Consider the following 18,161-nt stretch of genomic DNA (forward strand, 5'->3'; position numbering starts at 1 on the left):
TGCTAATTTGTTTTTAAATGTAGATTTTTTCTAAAATGGAGTATTTGACCAATCTGCCTTTTTTGTCTTAGCAGACTTGAATATTTAAGGGAAATGACAGTCAAAAGGCACAAACCCGGAATATAAAAAAAATATTTGTTTACTTTAAACCACACAACTCATTCCCATGATTAAAATACCTAAAGTGTTACTGAACCCCGTGACCGTATTAATTTCCTAAGACAGTTAAAGTACAGCTATATCATAACTCAAAACAAAGGTAATAAACAATACAATTTGGTAACAAGTTGACATATGTTAATGCTTACAATTTTTCTACATGTACTTGAAATCCCAGCTTAATGGATCTGTCATACATCCTGTAGCATAGGGCCTTAAATCACAGAGTCACTTTAAGAATCCAAATAAGGTACTTTCAACTCAAAGTATAGGCGAGTAGTTCTCATACAAAATAAATGTTCCCACCCAACGATGTCACCAGCAACAATTCATGGTTTTTCATTCAAGTCACCAACTTGTCATGCAGGAAATATCAATAAAGAAAACCCAAGAGAGTGAAACATATATTATTAACTGCACCTACCTTTGTGGAGACTGTTGGCTTACTATAGCATTAGCAGTTTCTCTCAGATATACTTCCCAGTCTGTTTCTGGGATGTCTTGATCAGATGAAAATGGATACCTACGTAGGATGAGATGTAGATTAAAATACAAGCAGGCCACAGTCAACTATCAGAACTGCATTATTTCTGCACTTACTGTTGCACTCTGCAGGCTTCACACATCAGTAATGCTTTTCGAAGGTTTCTGCCAGATTTTTCAGCAAGGCGACGAGCAAGATCTTGAGGCAGAATCAGACCCTCTTTTTTACATACACTGGACAATACCTGGCATATCTGTAAGAAAAGGGCCAATACAAACCTTAAATATATATAGCCCGAAATCTATCACACATGAACACTTAAATATAGACAGTCATAGAATGATTAGCTTTTCAATATAGGAAATGCAGACACTTTACTTACTTCCATGTGTTAATATAGAACAGAAGTATGGAATGCAGCTTTTTGGCCGAGAAGTATCGTACATGGATCTAAGCTGTATCGTTACATACTCTGTGCCATCTTTCGTCCATTACTGTCCTTTATTCTGCTCAACTCAGTTATTGATTGCTATATCCACCACCTCTTTGAAAATACTTTTATAAATTGGGTTCATGGGCGTGGCTTCACCGGAGACCGAAATGGCCGCTCAGCCGTAGCGCTCTCCCGGCTGATGTGGCATAGCGGCCTTTCCCCATGTCTCCTGGCAGCCTGAAATCCATGCACAGCCTTAATCATGCAGCGGAACGACCTGGGTGGCGGTTGTGGTTGTCTAGTGTATCCCATAGGCTGCAGAGGGTGGAATCGGTAACTTCATCTGCCGGAGGACCGAGCCGCAAGATGGCGGTGAGGGGACGGCCGTAGAACCATCGTCTGCGGCGGAGTGTGTAAGGGGCGTGGAGGACTGATCTCGGCGGTGTGGTAAGTCGCGGGCCGCCCCTGGTTAGACACGGAGTTCCGCTGGGTTTGGTGTGCCCCGTGGTGTGGGAGTCCGTTTGGCCTCCCGCGGGGCGGGTGCGGGACGCGCACAAAATCATTCTGATCTTCGCGTGCAGAGAAAGGGCCTGCTTGCGTGTGCAGGGAAAGGGCCTGCTTGCGCTCCCTGATGTGGACCTCTGACATATGCTTTGCCCCCTCGCTGTAGGGGACGCGGTCCTCGCTCCCGCTGTTGAATCGCGGCCGCTCCAGCTGCACCCTCATGTGAATGGGCCTCTGCATCTGACCGAAAGCACAACACTCACCGCAGGCGGACCGGACGGGTCCCACAGTTGAGCATCCCCGCAGTTTCAGGCAGGCCTTCCTGGCCGCAACCAGTTTCGTTGACAACCGGCCTCTGGATTCCAAGGCCTCAGGCGTAGGGCCGGAAAGTCCACTCCCTCCACGTGCTTTCCAGCGCTGTTGCGGCAAGGACCACAAACAGCATCTACTTCCATTTGAAAAAGTCTCTGAGATCGCCAATGACCCCCCTTCCGATATGGCAGAGGGTGGTCAGTCCTCCGCCACCACAGCCGACAACGTTCCACAATTGGGTCCATTACTGCAGAAAATGAGGGCGGGATTTAAAGCTCTGGATGTCCGATTTGACACTCTAGACAAACATATGGCGGAATTGGGTTCCAAGATTAAGGTGCATGTCAGGCGCCTGGATGTGGTGGAATCCCTCACTTCGGACCTGGAAGATGGGATGGCACAATCCTTGAAGAGACTTGATCGTATGGAACGTATTCTTAAGGAGGTCGCGGGCAAGAGTGAAGATTTAGAAGCGCGCTGCCGGCGCAATAACGTTCGCTTACTGGGAGTGCCCGAGTCTACAGCTGCTGGTCGAATGGATACCTTGCTGGAGACTATTCTAACTGACCTGTTTGGGAGGGAAGCGTTTACAACAGGCTTTGTGGTGGAACATGCTCACAGATCGCTCGGCCCTAGGCCCAATCCTGGTTGCCCTCCTAAACCAATCATCACCAGAGTGATAAACTATAGAGACGGGGACACTGCATTGGGCTAGCGCGTGAAAGGGGTGAAACGATATGGCAGGGCTCCAAAATTTCATTGTACCCTGACTTTGCAGCTATGGTCCAGGATGCTAGGAGGAAATACACTGGAGTCAAGGCAACACTCAGGAACATGGGCCTGAAGTATGGCATGCTCTACCCAGTAAAATTACGAGTGGAGGTCAACGGCCGTGCCCGTGGTTTTGAAAATCCTACAGCAGTACAATAATTCTGCCACACTTATAAAGTTAACTCCAAGCCCTCCTCGGACAAGGACAAGCTTTCACCCCCGCACAGCGGTTCGGACACCAGTATGGATCTATTTTCGGGTTCTGGACATGGTTGATGGTCCGTATCGGTTTTACTGCATGGATAGGCTGCACATATAAGATTCTGCTGTTAACATTGGGAAATGGTTCACATACTTCATTATATTACTTGCGTCACTTAGCCATGGAAGAGTAATCGCCCCCTGTTTGGTGTTCACCCACTGATATTTGTTGCGGGGACAAAATGTACCCAAGATGCCGGTTTTTCATTATGCTGATGTTATTATTGGTACTATGTGGTAGTTTATTACACTTGGTATTGCCTCTCCGGATGGGCGGGAAGGCTGGGTGGGAGGGCTTTGGTTTTTGTTGCTTTGCATTGTAACAAAAGTTGACATGTACATAGATATATTTAGCAGATATGCACGATTTCTGTTCACTGACTCGCGCCACCTGACAGTTACATGGCACTGATAGGTTTTAATTCCGGCCCTTCGAGCGTCACCTTTGCCACGTGGAATGTGCGGGGCTTAAATAACACGCGTAGGCGGAGGCAGGTAGTTCATTATTTGCTCAGACACTGGGTCGATATAGCTTTCTTACAAGAGACTCATCTTCTCACCAGCGATCCTTCCCGTTTCGCCGCAAGTTGGGGCACGAATAGGTACTTTGCGAATTACAGCAATTATGCCAGAGGCGTGGCCATCCTTGTACACAAGCGCATCCCCTTTAAATGCCACTCTAACATACGTTGAAGGTGGCCAGTTTGTGATTCTGGTGGGTATACTTATGGGTCACAGGGTAGCACCGATATGCATTTATGGCCCAAATGCAGACTACCCTGACTTTTATTATTCATTACTCTCTAAACTGATGTATTTGGGCCCCATGCCACTGGTATTTGGGGGGGGGGGGGGGTAGACTTGAACATTACCCTCAACCGAACAGTGGAAAGCACCTCGACAACCCAGACCCCAAGCCTCGAGCACGTAGAGCCTTAGAGGCCTTGTGCGACCAGTTTTCACTGCTAGACCTGGGCCGCCCACGGGATCCTGGTAACACCACCTACACTCATTACAAGAGCCCACACAACACATGGACAAGGATTGATTACTGGCTCACGACCCCGGAGATATCCCATTGGTTCCAAGGAATTTGTACTCTCCCCTGGACCTACTCTGATCACTCCCCAGTTTTATCATTGAGGGTCCCCCGCCCCAAGGGCTTCGAGAGACAATGACGTTTTCCCAATCGCGCATTAGAGGATGAGCTGTTTTGACAAGAAATCCAGGAGGCAATTGAGGAATATTTCATTTTAAACACAGGGTCAGTGGATTGAGGCAGTGCTTTGGGAGGGCTTTAAGGCGTACATGAGAGGTGTGTGCATTTCCAAGAGCGCCTGAGTGCTGCGGGATTTGCGTTGAACCCCCTTGCCCGCTTGGAAGCAGAACTTGGCACGCTGGACGCCGGGCAGGTGCAGTCATTGGTACCAGACGCTGACAGCAAGCGTGCAGCTTTACTCAGAGTACAGAGACACAGCTGAGAGGGAAATCCTCTTCATGGGGAAATACCATAATGCTAAGGTATACGGGAAGGAGACCGCCCTGGGAGGGTGTTAGCCCAGATGATCAGGCCCCCTACACAAAAAAGTACAGCACAGAGCTCCAAACAGCGACGAGGCAGCAACTCACTGACCCTCTTGACATCCAGGGTGAATTCCTGTCTTATTTTAAAACGTTATATACCACAAGACTAGGTCATGACCACACAGACCAGGAGTCTGTGTTATCGGAAATTGCGCTGGTATATTTAGAGCGCTTTATGCAGGACTTTTTGGCGATCCCAATATCTGAAGACAGTATAGATGAAACCATCACTGCTCTCAACTCCTCCACAGCCCCTGGCCTAGACGGATTCACTGGTGAATTCTCCAAGGCCTACAAAGACCTTCTGATCCCCCGGTTGCTTGGGGTATATGACAAAGCACTGGAAAGACAGGTTTTGCCTCCCACTTTCCGTGAAGCGGTTATTATTTTGCTTCCCAAGCCCGGAAAAGACCCCTGATTGTGCTGCTCCTACAGACCTTTGTCCCTTTTAAACCTCGACTATAAGATACTAGCTAAGGCTCTCTCTTGTTGTCTCTCCTTACTGATTGAATCTATAATCTTCCAAGCGCAGACCGGTTTTTCTGCCGCATCGCTCCATGGCCCTCAATCTTCATACGTTGTTTAACACCCTGCACAGGATAGACCCGGAAATCCCTGCCGCAGCGATATTACTGGACAAAGAGAAGGCCTTTGACTCGTTAGAGTGGCCCTTTTTCCTGTCCATAATGCAACGTATGGGGATGTCTGCAGGTTTAATTGCCACAACGGCCCTACTGTATACCCAACCCACTGCCAGACTCTGGTTAAACGGCGCGCTGTCAGCTCCTTTTGCCTTATCACGCAGCATGAGGCAGGGCTGTCCCTGGTCCCCCTTGCTCTTTATTTTGGCAATGGACCCCTTGGTTAGGCATTTTCAGGAAAAGCATCTGCATAGAGGATTACAATTTTCCACTGGGCCACTGTTAGTTTCACTATATGCAGATGACAATATTATATGTTCGAGAACCCCGACTAAATCTGGATCCCTTTATTCGGGAAATACTCCGATTTGGTACTTTTTCCGGACTGGGTATAAACTGGCATAAGTCAGTGATTTCTCCCCTCACAGCTAGCACCTCGAAATGGGACAAGGAATTTCCATTGGAGTGGGGGTCAGACTCAGTGCGATATCGGTGTATTAAAAATAAATAAATTGGGTTCATGAACAGCCCCATCTAAACTCAAAATGTGAAATGTACCCCAAGATGAAGTCTTTCACAGAGAAATGCTGAGGAAGGTTTAGATGCCTATTTTGTCTAATCTCAAGTTTTATGCTGCCAAATTCAAAAAGGTCAGGTTCGGGTGGAATAGTTGGCCCCGACTCCTAGTCAACAGGTTCAGTTTACATGGCAAACTCTTGTGCTGTCTGACCGACATATGTAAAAGTTATGGATACCACCACCATCTTGGGCTTTTCAGAGCAATGAAAATCACAGTTGCTCGACAATTCTGAAACTTCATGATGACTGAAGGAAGCAGCGGAATCTGTGGAAAGATGTAAAGGAATGCCTTTGATCACTGCATCATAAAGGGCATTGGTCAATGAGACTGGTCATCTGGATGAAAAGGCTTGGCATTTTTTGCTTTGCGATACTGCAAAGAAGGCAGACTGACAACCTCACTCTAGCAAGATTTATTAAAGAACCTCTTTGTTTAGTACTTTGAGATTTCTTTCATAGAATCAGAGAATCAGCTTAGGAAATCTGCTTCTTCCATGCTTCCTTGCATATGTACTGCTTATATTAATAGATATCTGGCTAGGACCCACAACCAGATCTTCTGGGACCCAGGCCTCGAACTCATGCCCTCTTTATTTGTTCGGGTAGTGCATGTTTGTTGTCCTTTGAATGAGAACATTTGCTTTCGGAGATGGCAGGAAGACCTTGAGAGTTAGATAGGCAGCTTTTAGCTCTAGGAAAATGTTGTAAACACTCCCTCTGACTGAGAGGCCTCTGTCACAACAGTTTGAGTAGATGGATCCTATTGGGATGGGATCTTGTGAATCAGATTTGATCACTTGCACCACCATGAGAAGGGATTATCTTGCTGAAATCGAGATTTGGAGTTTGTTCTTCTGGAAGCAGTGATTTTATAGGCACTGCTGGAGAGGTCTCATTTGCATTCTTATATTCCAAACAATGGAAATGCAGGAAGCTGTTGATTCCAGTAGGGGGGAAGTCGACGTGCTGTTGGACTGTCGGTCTTTAAAAAGAGATGGACATTGTTTGTGTGCTTATTGCTGCTCAAGATAGGACAGACAGAACTTGATGACAGGGCTATCTAAGGCCCTTCTGCTGATGGGGCAAGCAGCAGGTTTGAAGGCTCTTATGTCAATAGCAACAGTCCCTATGTTTATACTGGGACTTTTCTTTCTTCACGGTCAACCACTTTGTCCATTTATGCTCCGTCATCATTCTATCGCTTCTTCGATGGCAAATGTACAGAAAGGATCGATGGTGATGTGGTTGCTTCAACATAGAGAGATGCTGTTGGATGCTTTGAGGTTGAAGACTTGGTAAAATGCTGACAGTGGAGGTCTTGTTGTAGAGGTTGATCCCTTTGATGGTGAACATGTTGGGGGCAATGAGCTCTATGGCAACACAATGGTCTTCAACAGCAATTGGGTCCGTTGACAATGAGAATGACTGGGAAAAAAGTTCGAAAAGTCACTGTCACAATCTTCTCCTTTAGATGGGTCTACATGATAGTCCTTTGGAGATTCTTTCACCTTTCCAATGGTTCCCTGCAGAGCTTCTCAGGTCTCCTCTTTCTTTGCCCTCAGGTTTCCCAGCTTGCCTCAAAGCCTAATTGGTTCTCTGTCCTTCAAGGAATTTAAGACATTTTTACAAAATTCACCCTCTTTCACTGAATAAAAAAGTGGCAGACACAAACTTGGTGTGGGCCAGAGGCAGCTTTTTGCCTCCCACATGAGGGGCATTTAAAGAGGGATGACATTCTGACATGTACACTCTGCAGAAACAAAAGACATTTTTTAGATTGTAGCTAGATGCACACAATTTTTTTCAAGTTGAATAAAATGCTGTTTTCTTATAGTAAATTTTCTGAGAAATAGGACTTGAAACACCCAGTGTGTTCGAAGGATCTAGGTCGCAGGAGCCAGAATAAAAGTATCATCTCTATTAGGCAACTGCCAGTACAAAGCCTCATGGACAGTGGTGGAAGTGTGTGGACTTTTAGAGGTAAAGGGGGCCTTTATAATGGAAGCATATCATTCTGCGCTTTTCCTTATTACAAAGAAAATGTAGCAGCAAGCTGTAGCATAGATGCTACAATGTAGTTTTGAGAAAGGATTTTTTAGTATTAGAAAAAGTAAACAAATCAGAAACTGTTCTATGAAAAGCATTTAGAGGGTGTTTTGACACATGGTCATGTTAGACTATTCAATCTTTCTACTGAAAAAGAAACCTTTCCTGGGGTCTCCACAGGCAGCGGGAAATAATTCTAACACATATGACCATCAATGAAGATCCTATGATGCAGAACTCCCATCACTGCTGTGTTTGGACCCTTTAAAAATCATTAAGCTTACATTGTATTGCTCCTCGGAATGTTGGTGCACAAAGCGCACGAGGTTATCGTAGACTGCATTGAAGCCAAGTTTGGGAACACCCAGGCTACTTCCGTGGATCATAATTCAACTTTTTAATCAATCAGCGAAGTAACATCCGGACATATATTTCGAAAATCTGCTAACTTGTATCTCTTTCCAGCAAAGACTTTAGACATTTCACTTAAAAAACAAGGACTAGTATAAAACCAGGAAGACTGGTATGGCACACAACTTAATAATATTATAACTTTAGAAGGACGTTCACTCACCAGAACTCTCCGTAATCACCGAGTTAGTTGTCACACTAGTTTATGAAAATGGTTTGCAGACTTTACAGTCTTTTATATTTCAGCATTGGGTAGCACAGGGGCGTATCCTTTGTACATTTACATCTTGGTCCCCTTCCCAGGCATGCATGTGTTGAAAGAATCTATTGCTTTGGTGTCCGAATTGAATGACCCATCTTATCTGCGCAAGAAACCATCCATCAGTTCCTCAGTTTCTACACTGGGCCAGGACACTGTTTTTCATTATTTATCGCAGCTACCAGACCCAGGTCTGCGAAAAGAAATATTAAGGGTCAGGGTGGGTTGCAATCAAATGTATGCATCCCACCTATAAGGGACCAGAGTCCAGGATAATAGTGGTCTCTGTCCCTACTCCCTGAAAGTTAAATGTGCCCTACTGCATACATTATGGACTGTGTCTTATCTTGTAACTCAAATTACGTTTTTAAGACCTCTGTCTTGTCCATAGGAGGAAAGCTGTGGAGCTGTTGACATACATGGTTTACTTAGATGTGGCTGATGGAATTGCTCGGTTTTTATGGTCTGTTAAACAGAATTTTAATAATGAACTCTAGTGGGGTGGGTAGTTAGGATAGGGCGTTTTTAACGATTTTGTCATTTGTGTTTTGGATTGTTGTATAGATAATTGTCTGAATAAAACTTGCTTTGATTCCTTCCTTCCTATGATTCCTTCCTTTGTACATTTATGAACCTTGTGAACCGTGCATCACTCTCCGGCGACACTGGGTAAATAAATAGCAACTATTTTTTAAATAATAAATAAGATACGTCGAACCAGATGTGTCACTCGAGTGAAAGGAACAATCTTTTAAGGGTGTATGAACAATGTTCACTGTCTTTATGCAGTCACTTGGAGTACTCCATGCTGTACTCTGTGGTGGGTAGAAGCAACATGTTAATGACATCTCAAAAAAGCAAAAGTCCACTTGCCAAAAGTCTATGTATGCATATTTTGTATGATAGTTGTGGAAAAATTAGTCTAACAAGAAAACTAAAGTCATCTGAAAGGCCAGACCTAAATATCCACAAACGCAAACGGGTTCACAGGTAGATGGTAAAATCGGATTTGTGTGCATTCAATAGCAGATAGGCAGATGCTCTATATCATATAGCTTCAAACTAAGTTTCCTAAACCTCTACTGCAGTACCATTGCTATTTAGGCTTCATAATAAATAAAGAGACGATAGATGCCACCCCTTTTAACTGCATCATTATTAAGAGTTATTCTGCTTACACAAGAGAAAGCAAAGGAACAGAGGCACAATTAGCCTATAAACTTAAGAGCTTAAAGTGCTAGATGCTAAAAACAACAGCACATGCATGAACAGAACAATATCAGGTGCACATAAAGGATTCAAAACGAACAGAGGAGCTCAGTTTCAGACTGAAAATGCGTGCATCTGAACTAGAGAGCAGATGTGCCAGAAATTCAGATGCACAAGTGTGTACTTTGTTTTAACTTGGAAAAAAGAAAATGTTATGCAGAAGCACCCAATATAAACCACTGTATATGGGATAACCCTTGTTCATCTGAGTATTATCAAACTTACATCTTCTATGCTGGGAGCAGGTACTCGCACGGCTAAACATCTGCTTCGGATAGGTGGAATGACCTTGGAAGTGGAATTGCAGCATAAGATCAATCTACAAGTGGACATGTACTTCTCCATAGTTCTTCTTAATGCATGCTGAGCATCCTTGGAAAGTTTGTCAACTTCTGTTAACAGCACCACTGAAAGAAAAAGTCAATGAAACAGCAAATATGAGTAAAGATATACAAGAGATACAGAGTTAAGCTAAGGAGAGCCCCAATAGAAGATTATACCCAACCTTTGAAATCTCTTTGTGTGCTTGTCTCGAGTTGCTGTGATTGTGCGACTGTCTTCAGCAGCTCCTGAATTACAACACGGTCACTGTTTCCGGCATCACTGGACAAAATCAAAAACAATTTTTTAAAGAGGAGCATAAAAAGTAACTCCTTTGCCATCCTAGGAACAAGTGTACTCTATTGTACGACTAAACAAATGCAATTTGTCTTGCACCCCACAACAAACCAGCACAAGGTTTTAGGCCACGCCCCCTCGGAGTGCAATGCAGGTGCTGCACTGTGAGCTGGGCTAGACTGAAATTGCACAGTTTATTTCAAGCATCCCAGATATCACTTTTTTTTCTTCTCACCAGCTTTCTAAGGTAAATACAAAGGTACGGTCACTCAAACAAAGCACTTCCCTGCATGCAATTTCCAGCCACTTTTCACTCTGGCGAATGTGTTTTGGGAGCTTCGAGTCTGATTTGGTAGTCTATTTCTAGTCCAGTTTGGGACTGTGCTCCCACCCGCCTGATCAGACTGTACCTAGGAGCACTGGCTAATCAGGTACAGTGAGCCATCAGCCTCCCATTGTACACGTTGAAAGTCCATTGTCTGCAAAAGAGGTGGGCTTAGCTCACTTAATTCTCTGCCACAACCTGTGCCTTCTGTCAGAAGTAGCACAAATCTGCTCTTAAGCTACTGTTCCAATTACTTTTTTTTGGCAAGAAAACGGTCCACCACAACATATGCATTGTTATATAGGAGTAATCCTGCTTTGATCACAGGAATATGAGCAGGGAGAAAAAAGGAATTGTAAACGATCCCAGCACGTTCATTTACTAGGCTGAGCAAAACTTAGTTTTGACAACTGTATGGTAATACCCATCAGTATCAATTACCTACGTGGATATCTTACACTAACATTCTCTTATATAAGGGGACTCTGCAAACAAACGCAAAATACAATCTGAGTAGCTTACAAGTCTAGACAGTGTGATGGTGACCAGGAACTCTATTTTTGCAACTTTTCCTTGTCACAAAGTTCAAATAAAATGTTATATTTAAGTGCTGAAGCTTACGTTTGCTTAAAGAAGAGCTGTATGCATTAGAGTTATAGATTGTATATTTAGAAACTGTATGATAAGTCTCTATATGCACAACTCTGACCTCTGCTCAATATCATCTGGGGTCTGAGCTATAAACATTCTATTAAATTGTGAAAAGGCAACAGCTACACATGTTTTCTTGGATGTAAGTTAGAGCCTGTATCCGATTTCAGAAATGGAACTTCGGACCAACCGGAGGGTATGTTTTGCAGCCCGCTGAATGAGAACATTTAGTATCCAGTACTCATTCACATTTGAACTGAAAACGGAGTCTAAATGCTGTAGTTACAAAATTACTGGCAAAATGAAGGGAACAGTTTTTCATGTTTATATTTTCAATGGTCTGATAAACATTAGTCCAGCAATGATAAAAATACTAATTAGACAACGCTCATCCTCACCAAACACACAATGGCAAGTGCGCTCTGCGCCTTTTTACTTTCCTACAGTCCATGAAATTGAGTGGATGAAAAACAAAGCTAAATAAACAGCAGTAAAATCCATCTTAACATCGGCGCATTTTCAAAAACACTGGTCATTTAATAAAGATGTTCATAAAGTTTTTTCAGGGATGCAGCATCATTCAGCACATGTACGTTTGCCATATCCTTACCAATATTGCCTCATGCATACTTTGTGAGATGCCTATAATATTTCAAACTGTACACAGGTTCTCCAGATATTATTGTGTTAATCCATCTTAAAAATGAATTAAATGGTCACATTCCTCAACAGCGTTTGAAATAGCTTAAATTCTAGTATGCATATTCTGTGCACTGAGTGACACTTTAGTCGACATTTAGAAGTTTCTGGTACTCTCCCTTATAATGTCTGGTGTAATTGAGTGATTCAAAATAACTTTCTGCACAAATAGACCCTTTAAAATTGAGAGGTTTAACAACGCATTAAGAGCCCTACATGTATATGGAATAAAAACACAAAGGTCACTGCAGAGATACCTATGAGTTTTATTTAATGAATTTAGATACTGCATATTCTTTCATTCAAGTTTAGAGGAACATCCGTGAGACAAAATCAAAGGTTTTCCCAGCATGCAGTAGAATGATTTCAAGATTTACTTTTTGTCTGTAGAGGTCCCATCTCATAATGCATTTGCGTTCATTTCTTGCTTACTCTGGACAAATACTGTTGTGACAATTTCCACAGTAAAAAATTCCTTCCAGACTAAGGGCCACATGTATCAAGCTTTGGAATAGTGATTATCTAATTGTGATTTTCAGCGAATCGCAATTAGGTATTCACTATTCCAAATGAATTAAACTCTAAGAGTTTAATGTAGCGATTCGTAGGGGTTCACAAATCTACCTACCTCCTTAATATTAATGAGGTAGGTGGCAATTTGCGACCCCCTAGGAATCGCAAAAATCCCAGGGATGGTGGTCTGCTGGTGTCAGTAGAACACAATGTCCGTAATTGCTTGTAAATAAAGCAAGCATTTTTAAAAAAATGTTTAAATGCAGCCCATTTTGCCCTAAGGAAAACAGGTTGCGTTTAAAAAACAAAAATGAAGTTTTTTTTCATTTTTTAAGAGCAGACAATATCTCAAAACAGTTTTTCTTCCATGTATAAAGCATTTTTGTGTTTGCAAGCAGGCCGATTGTGGAAATCAGCCAGTTTGCAAACGCAAAATTCTTTTGATACATGCTGCCCAAAATGTCCCTTTTTTATGTTTTGGATCAGGGAGTTTTGGCATTTGACACTGTTGTGCTTCAAGATCTGTTTACTTGGCCTCAATATAACAATGCATCTATAAACCTTTTGCAGGTCTAATATTGGCCTGATTTACATCTGGCATTCCACTAATTTACAGACTGCACGTTCTCTGCATTATTTAAAAACCATCATCACTCAACCTGCACATCAAATTTCAGACTCATTTTATTGATCAATCAAATCAGGTTTTGGAAATGGCATCAGGGCAAACTGATTTGCCAGCAAATATAAGCAGGTGTCCATCCTGATCAGACAGGATTCCAAAAAGGTAGTCTACTCTCACACAATACATTACTGCTGTGCCATGTCTTACCTGCATACAGACTAGGTACCACCAAGGGCATTCTTGGCTCTGGATCAGAGAAGTTGATTATTGTTAATGTATATTGTTCAAGGTGATAAAAGTGTGCGAGTCTGATCTTAATTTTATTAAAATGGTGTAAGCAACGGTCTTCTGGTGCTTGTGAACAGCGTCAATTTACCAATATTTATGACATTTTGAAAAATAAGTCAGAGTTGTCTTCATTCACCCTCGCTCTTCTTGCTTGCACTATAACGAGATGTGGTAAAGCGAAGAGAGACTATTTTTAGCTGTGTTATACTGGACTACAGTAAAGCCAAGCCATAAGCTTATATCAATTATTTTTTCCTGTACAGTTAACATCCATCCAGAATCTTGAATCCTAGCCCTTTCTGCTAGAATGTAGGAGTATGCCTTCCTGTCAGGAGTTCTTGGTACAACTTTTCCCCTTTAAGTCACACGTTATTCTATGTGCTTAGGAGAAATTGTGACCTTTCGGCCTCCCACTGTATGTTCAGAATATATCATGGCGAAATCTTGGCGTAATAATACAAGAAATATGGAATAGTAGATCAACCATGTTTTGGTTGAAGGAAAATTGGACTATGTTTTATCCTAATGAGGTGAATGAATGAGTTTTCAGTTATGTAGGGTGTCCTGTGTAATAAAATGCCTTGTGGTGCCATTCTGCCAGGAGACCCAGCAAGCAAGGACTAGATGTTGAAGAAGTGATTTTGGGCAGAGCTGTGGAAAAAAGGGATGTAGAGAAAGCTTTAGGTCTGTATCTCCCCAAGGCACCCGTGTCTGATACACCAAAGCAAAGATAGGACATCAATAGGGTCTCATGGTCTATAGTATCAACTAAAGAGACTCTTGGAAAGCAATCCTAAAAAAGTGCGACAGGACATTAAAGGGCTTTATGATATTGAGAGGGAAGTGGAAGGGTAGGAGTACACACCCATTAAGAGGGGTAGGGTGTGTTAAATGTGGTATAGTTACGGATGGGCAAACAATGAGAAGATGAAGCATGGTCCCTTTGAGACTGTAGACATGTTGGCTGGCTTTTTTCTTTTTCAGACGCAGTAAACTTTTGACATGTTTGCTGTATAGAGACACAAGCCCAAAAATCATGAACACGCAGTGTCGCTGCTATAAGACCCAATAGGGTGAAACACAGCCACGATCTAATGCTGCCACATGAATTAAAAACAACAAATGTGGACAACTGCATTTATATGAGAGATGAGGGATCCGTTATAATGACATGATATTTTGATTTCTCTACCTTTCATTTCGGAAGAACTGAAGGCTTAAGTAGTCGATTGACCTCCCAAGACCATCTCAGTGCTGCCTTTTTTAATTGCTGCCAGTCATAAATCAGGTTTTTAAAAAAAAATTACATGTAGGCTTAGACGAAGTGTGAGGAATTGGTCGGTGGAAAGGGGTGGGACTTAAAGATGAGAATAATCTGTCTATGAAGGGAAAGGGTTATCACGAGCATTAGTTAAGACCGGGTATAGAGAGAGAATGAAGAGCCAGAACGGTGGGACTGGAAGAGAAAGGAGCACATCTGAATATTGTGCAATCCGTGAGGTAGCACAAAACCCATATGGAGGCTAACTCTAAATCTCCAGCCAGAGGAGGACCTTATGGTCAATGGTGGTGTGATTTCTTTTGAAGATGTTTTATTGAAATCAAAGTATCAGCACGGAACATCAACCACAGGTCCATGGTTCTAAACCTTCCAAAAGGAAGTCGCAGCAATGCAAAACAGAGAAAGGAGTTGAAATGAAACAGCAGGTTGAGAGGTGGCATTTAGGGGCACAGTGTGAGAAGTTAATTCTATACAACTAATTTGTAAGTAGAAAGGGATGTCACAGCGACGAGAAGAAAACAGAACAAAACTGAGGAAATTATTTAAATCATAGAATCTTTCATGTTAATAATACAAATGAAGGTGCAACTATACATACAATCTTCTGCAAGAATACAGAATCAGACCCATGCAGGTTGCAATTATTCAGTCACTCTAGCATTCCTTCAAATAGCCGCTTCACTGATCAGTGATGAATTAGCCACATTTATGGTCAAATGTTTTTTAAAAAAAAAAAATGTATTTGTATTTTCCAAAGTTGAAAGAAGAAGGAGAGGAATAGAAAAAAAGGACAAGAAAAAGGAGAAGGCGAAAAAAGGAACAGGCGACATTCTGCCATATAGCCCCACACAGGGGGTGTTGGAGGACATTATTGCAAAAAAAAAATAAATAAATAAAAGGAAACCCAAAAAGTGCAGCAAAAGGGACGGTAGTCAGCAGAGTCAATAGGAGTGCTAATGATATGGAACTTCAGTCTACATTGTCCGAAGTACGCATCCATGTCCCAGCGGCTAGTGCATAGTTCTCAGAAGAAGGGTGTTCCAATCTCGCTCATAATCATAGAGGAAAAAAAAAAAAAGGGCCAGTCCGTCCGCCTGCAAAAGTGCATCAAGTCGCAACTAAGAGAAAAACAACAACCCCAACCAACGCCCCACCTCCCCCGTCTTCCCCCCCAACCCCCCTCCTCCCCCCCAGTGGTGGCGACCAACATGCAGTCAGAACATCATCATGCACACAGGTGATTAGATTTGAAAGAGGTGAAGCGCACATAGCGCCGAAGGGCAAACTGCCAAGGGCAACCCACGTGACAAAAACCTTACCAAGGGGCCCCAATTGAACATGAAGTTTTTAAAGTTCCCCAGGAAGATATCTGAAAGTCGCTCCATACTCAGTAGTCGCCATAGCCGTGCATGCCATAAAGAAATGGCAGGAGCAGTCGGGCTTTTCCAAGCGGCTGCCAAAGTCAGCTTGGCCGCCCCAAGACACAACCACATAATGCGCTTATCAGCTCTAGTTTGGTATTCAAGTTGCGGATCCCTGAGGCCCAACAAGACAAAGTCAATTGAGTCCGGAAGTGGGTATCCCAGCACATCTTTGATGTGGGAGAGGATTTCGGACCAAAAGGGCCGAATGGTGGGGCAGTCCCACCAGATGTGGCTGAAGTCACCCAACATCCCGCAGCCTCGCCAAAACTTATCTGAGGTAGTCGGGAATATTCGGTGCAATTTGGACGGATACAAATACCAATCGAAGATAAGCTTCATATTAGCCTCTCTGAGATCAGTAGAATGATTATGTGCCGTCACATCCCGCCATAAGCTCCTCCATTCGCTGTCGGAGACGTCCCTTCCAAGTGTACTCTCCCAGTGATCCATATAGCGAGGTCGAGGGAACATCGTGGTGTCTAATAGCATCCCATACAAAAAGGAAATCGCCCCCTTCATGGTGGATGTGCGAAGAATAAAGGTTTCAAATTCCGTTAAAGGTCTAGTAGCTGCATCCACCACTCCAGGGGACGTCGCCCAATGAAGGAGCTGAAGATGACTAAATCGTTCGGATGGCAGAACACCGTAGTCCCTCATACAATTATGGAAAGTAAGGGGTGTGTCACCGTGGAACAGGTGGGTGAGGGCCCTACAGCCACCCTCCCTCCAGACACCAAAGGGTCCCTCCGTCAACGCCGGAGGGAAGGCCGGGTTGAAATGGATAGGGGTGAACGGGGACGGGAATGTGGTCCACCGATCATCGCTACTGACCGTGTCCCAGACTTTTAACACCGTGCTAGTGGGGGTGCTAATGTACGCGTTTCTGGGCCGGTCCCCTTTAGGTTTCCAAGCTAGATCCCAGATGGATCGCCCCGCAACGCTCCGATCCATATGGTGCCAGTGCTTCTCCGAAAGTTGCTGGGACCATTCCACCAGGACTCTCAATTGGGCAGCCTTATAATACAAGTGCATGTCCGGGAACCCCACCCCCCCCTCCATTCGTGGGCGTCGGAGAACCGCATATGAGAGTCGCGCCAGACCACCTTGCCAGACGTATTTCAACATCAAGGTCTTAAGCCGACGGAAGTAATCCACTCCTATCGGAATGGGTAGAGCTTGGAAGAGGTATAGGAGTTTAGGCAGGAGGACCATTTTTAGCGCATGAATCCTACCTAACCACGAGATATATTTCGGTTTCCATCTCTCCAATTCCGCACGTATCGACGCCAGCATCGAAGGGAAGTTGGCCTGAAATAGTGCACCTACGGTAGAGGTCAGCCGTACGCCCAGATATAGCAAGGAGGAGGTTGACCACGAGAGTGGGGTAAGCGACCGGATCCGGTGCACCTCTCCAGGCGGTAGGGTTAAATTCAAAATGTAAGATTTATCAAAGTTAACTTTGAACCCCACCACCGTTTTAAACTCAGAGAGCACTTTATGGATATGGGGTAACGACAACACCGGATCCCGAATTGACAGTAATATGTCATCCGCGAAGAGCGAAATCTTATGTTGCTCACCTGTAAAGGGGAGGCCCAAGATCCGTTAGTTCTCTCGAATTGCTAATGCCAACGGTTCTATACTAAGCGCAAAGAGAAGTGGCGAGAGCGGACAGCCCTGACGTGTTCCGCGGGAGTGGTGGAAACTCCCGGACCTGTGACAGTTAACCAGCACCCGAGAGGTGGGACTGCTGTAATTGGCCTCAAGCATTCTTATGAATTGGGGTGAGAACCCGAAGGCCACCAACGTGCGGTGTAAAAAACCCCAATCGATGCGATCAAAGGCTTTTCCCGCGTCAAGCCCTACTAACACCGCCGGTATGTGAAACCGCTCAGCCTTCCTAATCAAATGGGTTACGCGCCGCAAGTGGTCGTGAGTCTGTCGACCTTTTATAAACCCGGACTGGTCCGGGTGGATCAGAGCCGGCATCAAGTCCTGCAGCCTGCGAGCAAGAATGGACGAA

At 43.9% G+C, this 18,161-nt stretch overlaps 1 protein-coding gene across 1 annotated transcript in view; it reads right to left on the reverse strand.

Annotated features, from left to right (window-relative positions):
• RFC3 (replication factor C subunit 3) overlaps window positions 1-18,161 on the reverse strand; it is an 81,652-nt gene that overhangs the window by 16,400 nt on the left and 47,091 nt on the right. Inside the window, exons 4-7 of the mRNA XM_086935116.1 lie at window positions 10,219-10,316; window positions 9,939-10,120; window positions 760-896; window positions 584-682 (exon numbers count right to left, since the gene is read on the reverse strand). Coding sequence (XP_086791242.1) covers window positions 584-682; window positions 760-896; window positions 9,939-10,120; window positions 10,219-10,316 — 516 coding nt within the window. The remainder of the gene's footprint in view (window positions 1-583; window positions 683-759; window positions 897-9,938; window positions 10,121-10,218; window positions 10,317-18,161) is intronic.

Source organism: Lissotriton vulgaris, chromosome 8 (genome assembly GCF_964263255.1).
Source record: "Lissotriton vulgaris chromosome 8, aLisVul1.2, whole genome shotgun sequence".
NCBI lineage: Eukaryota > Metazoa > Chordata > Amphibia > Caudata > Salamandridae > Lissotriton > Lissotriton vulgaris.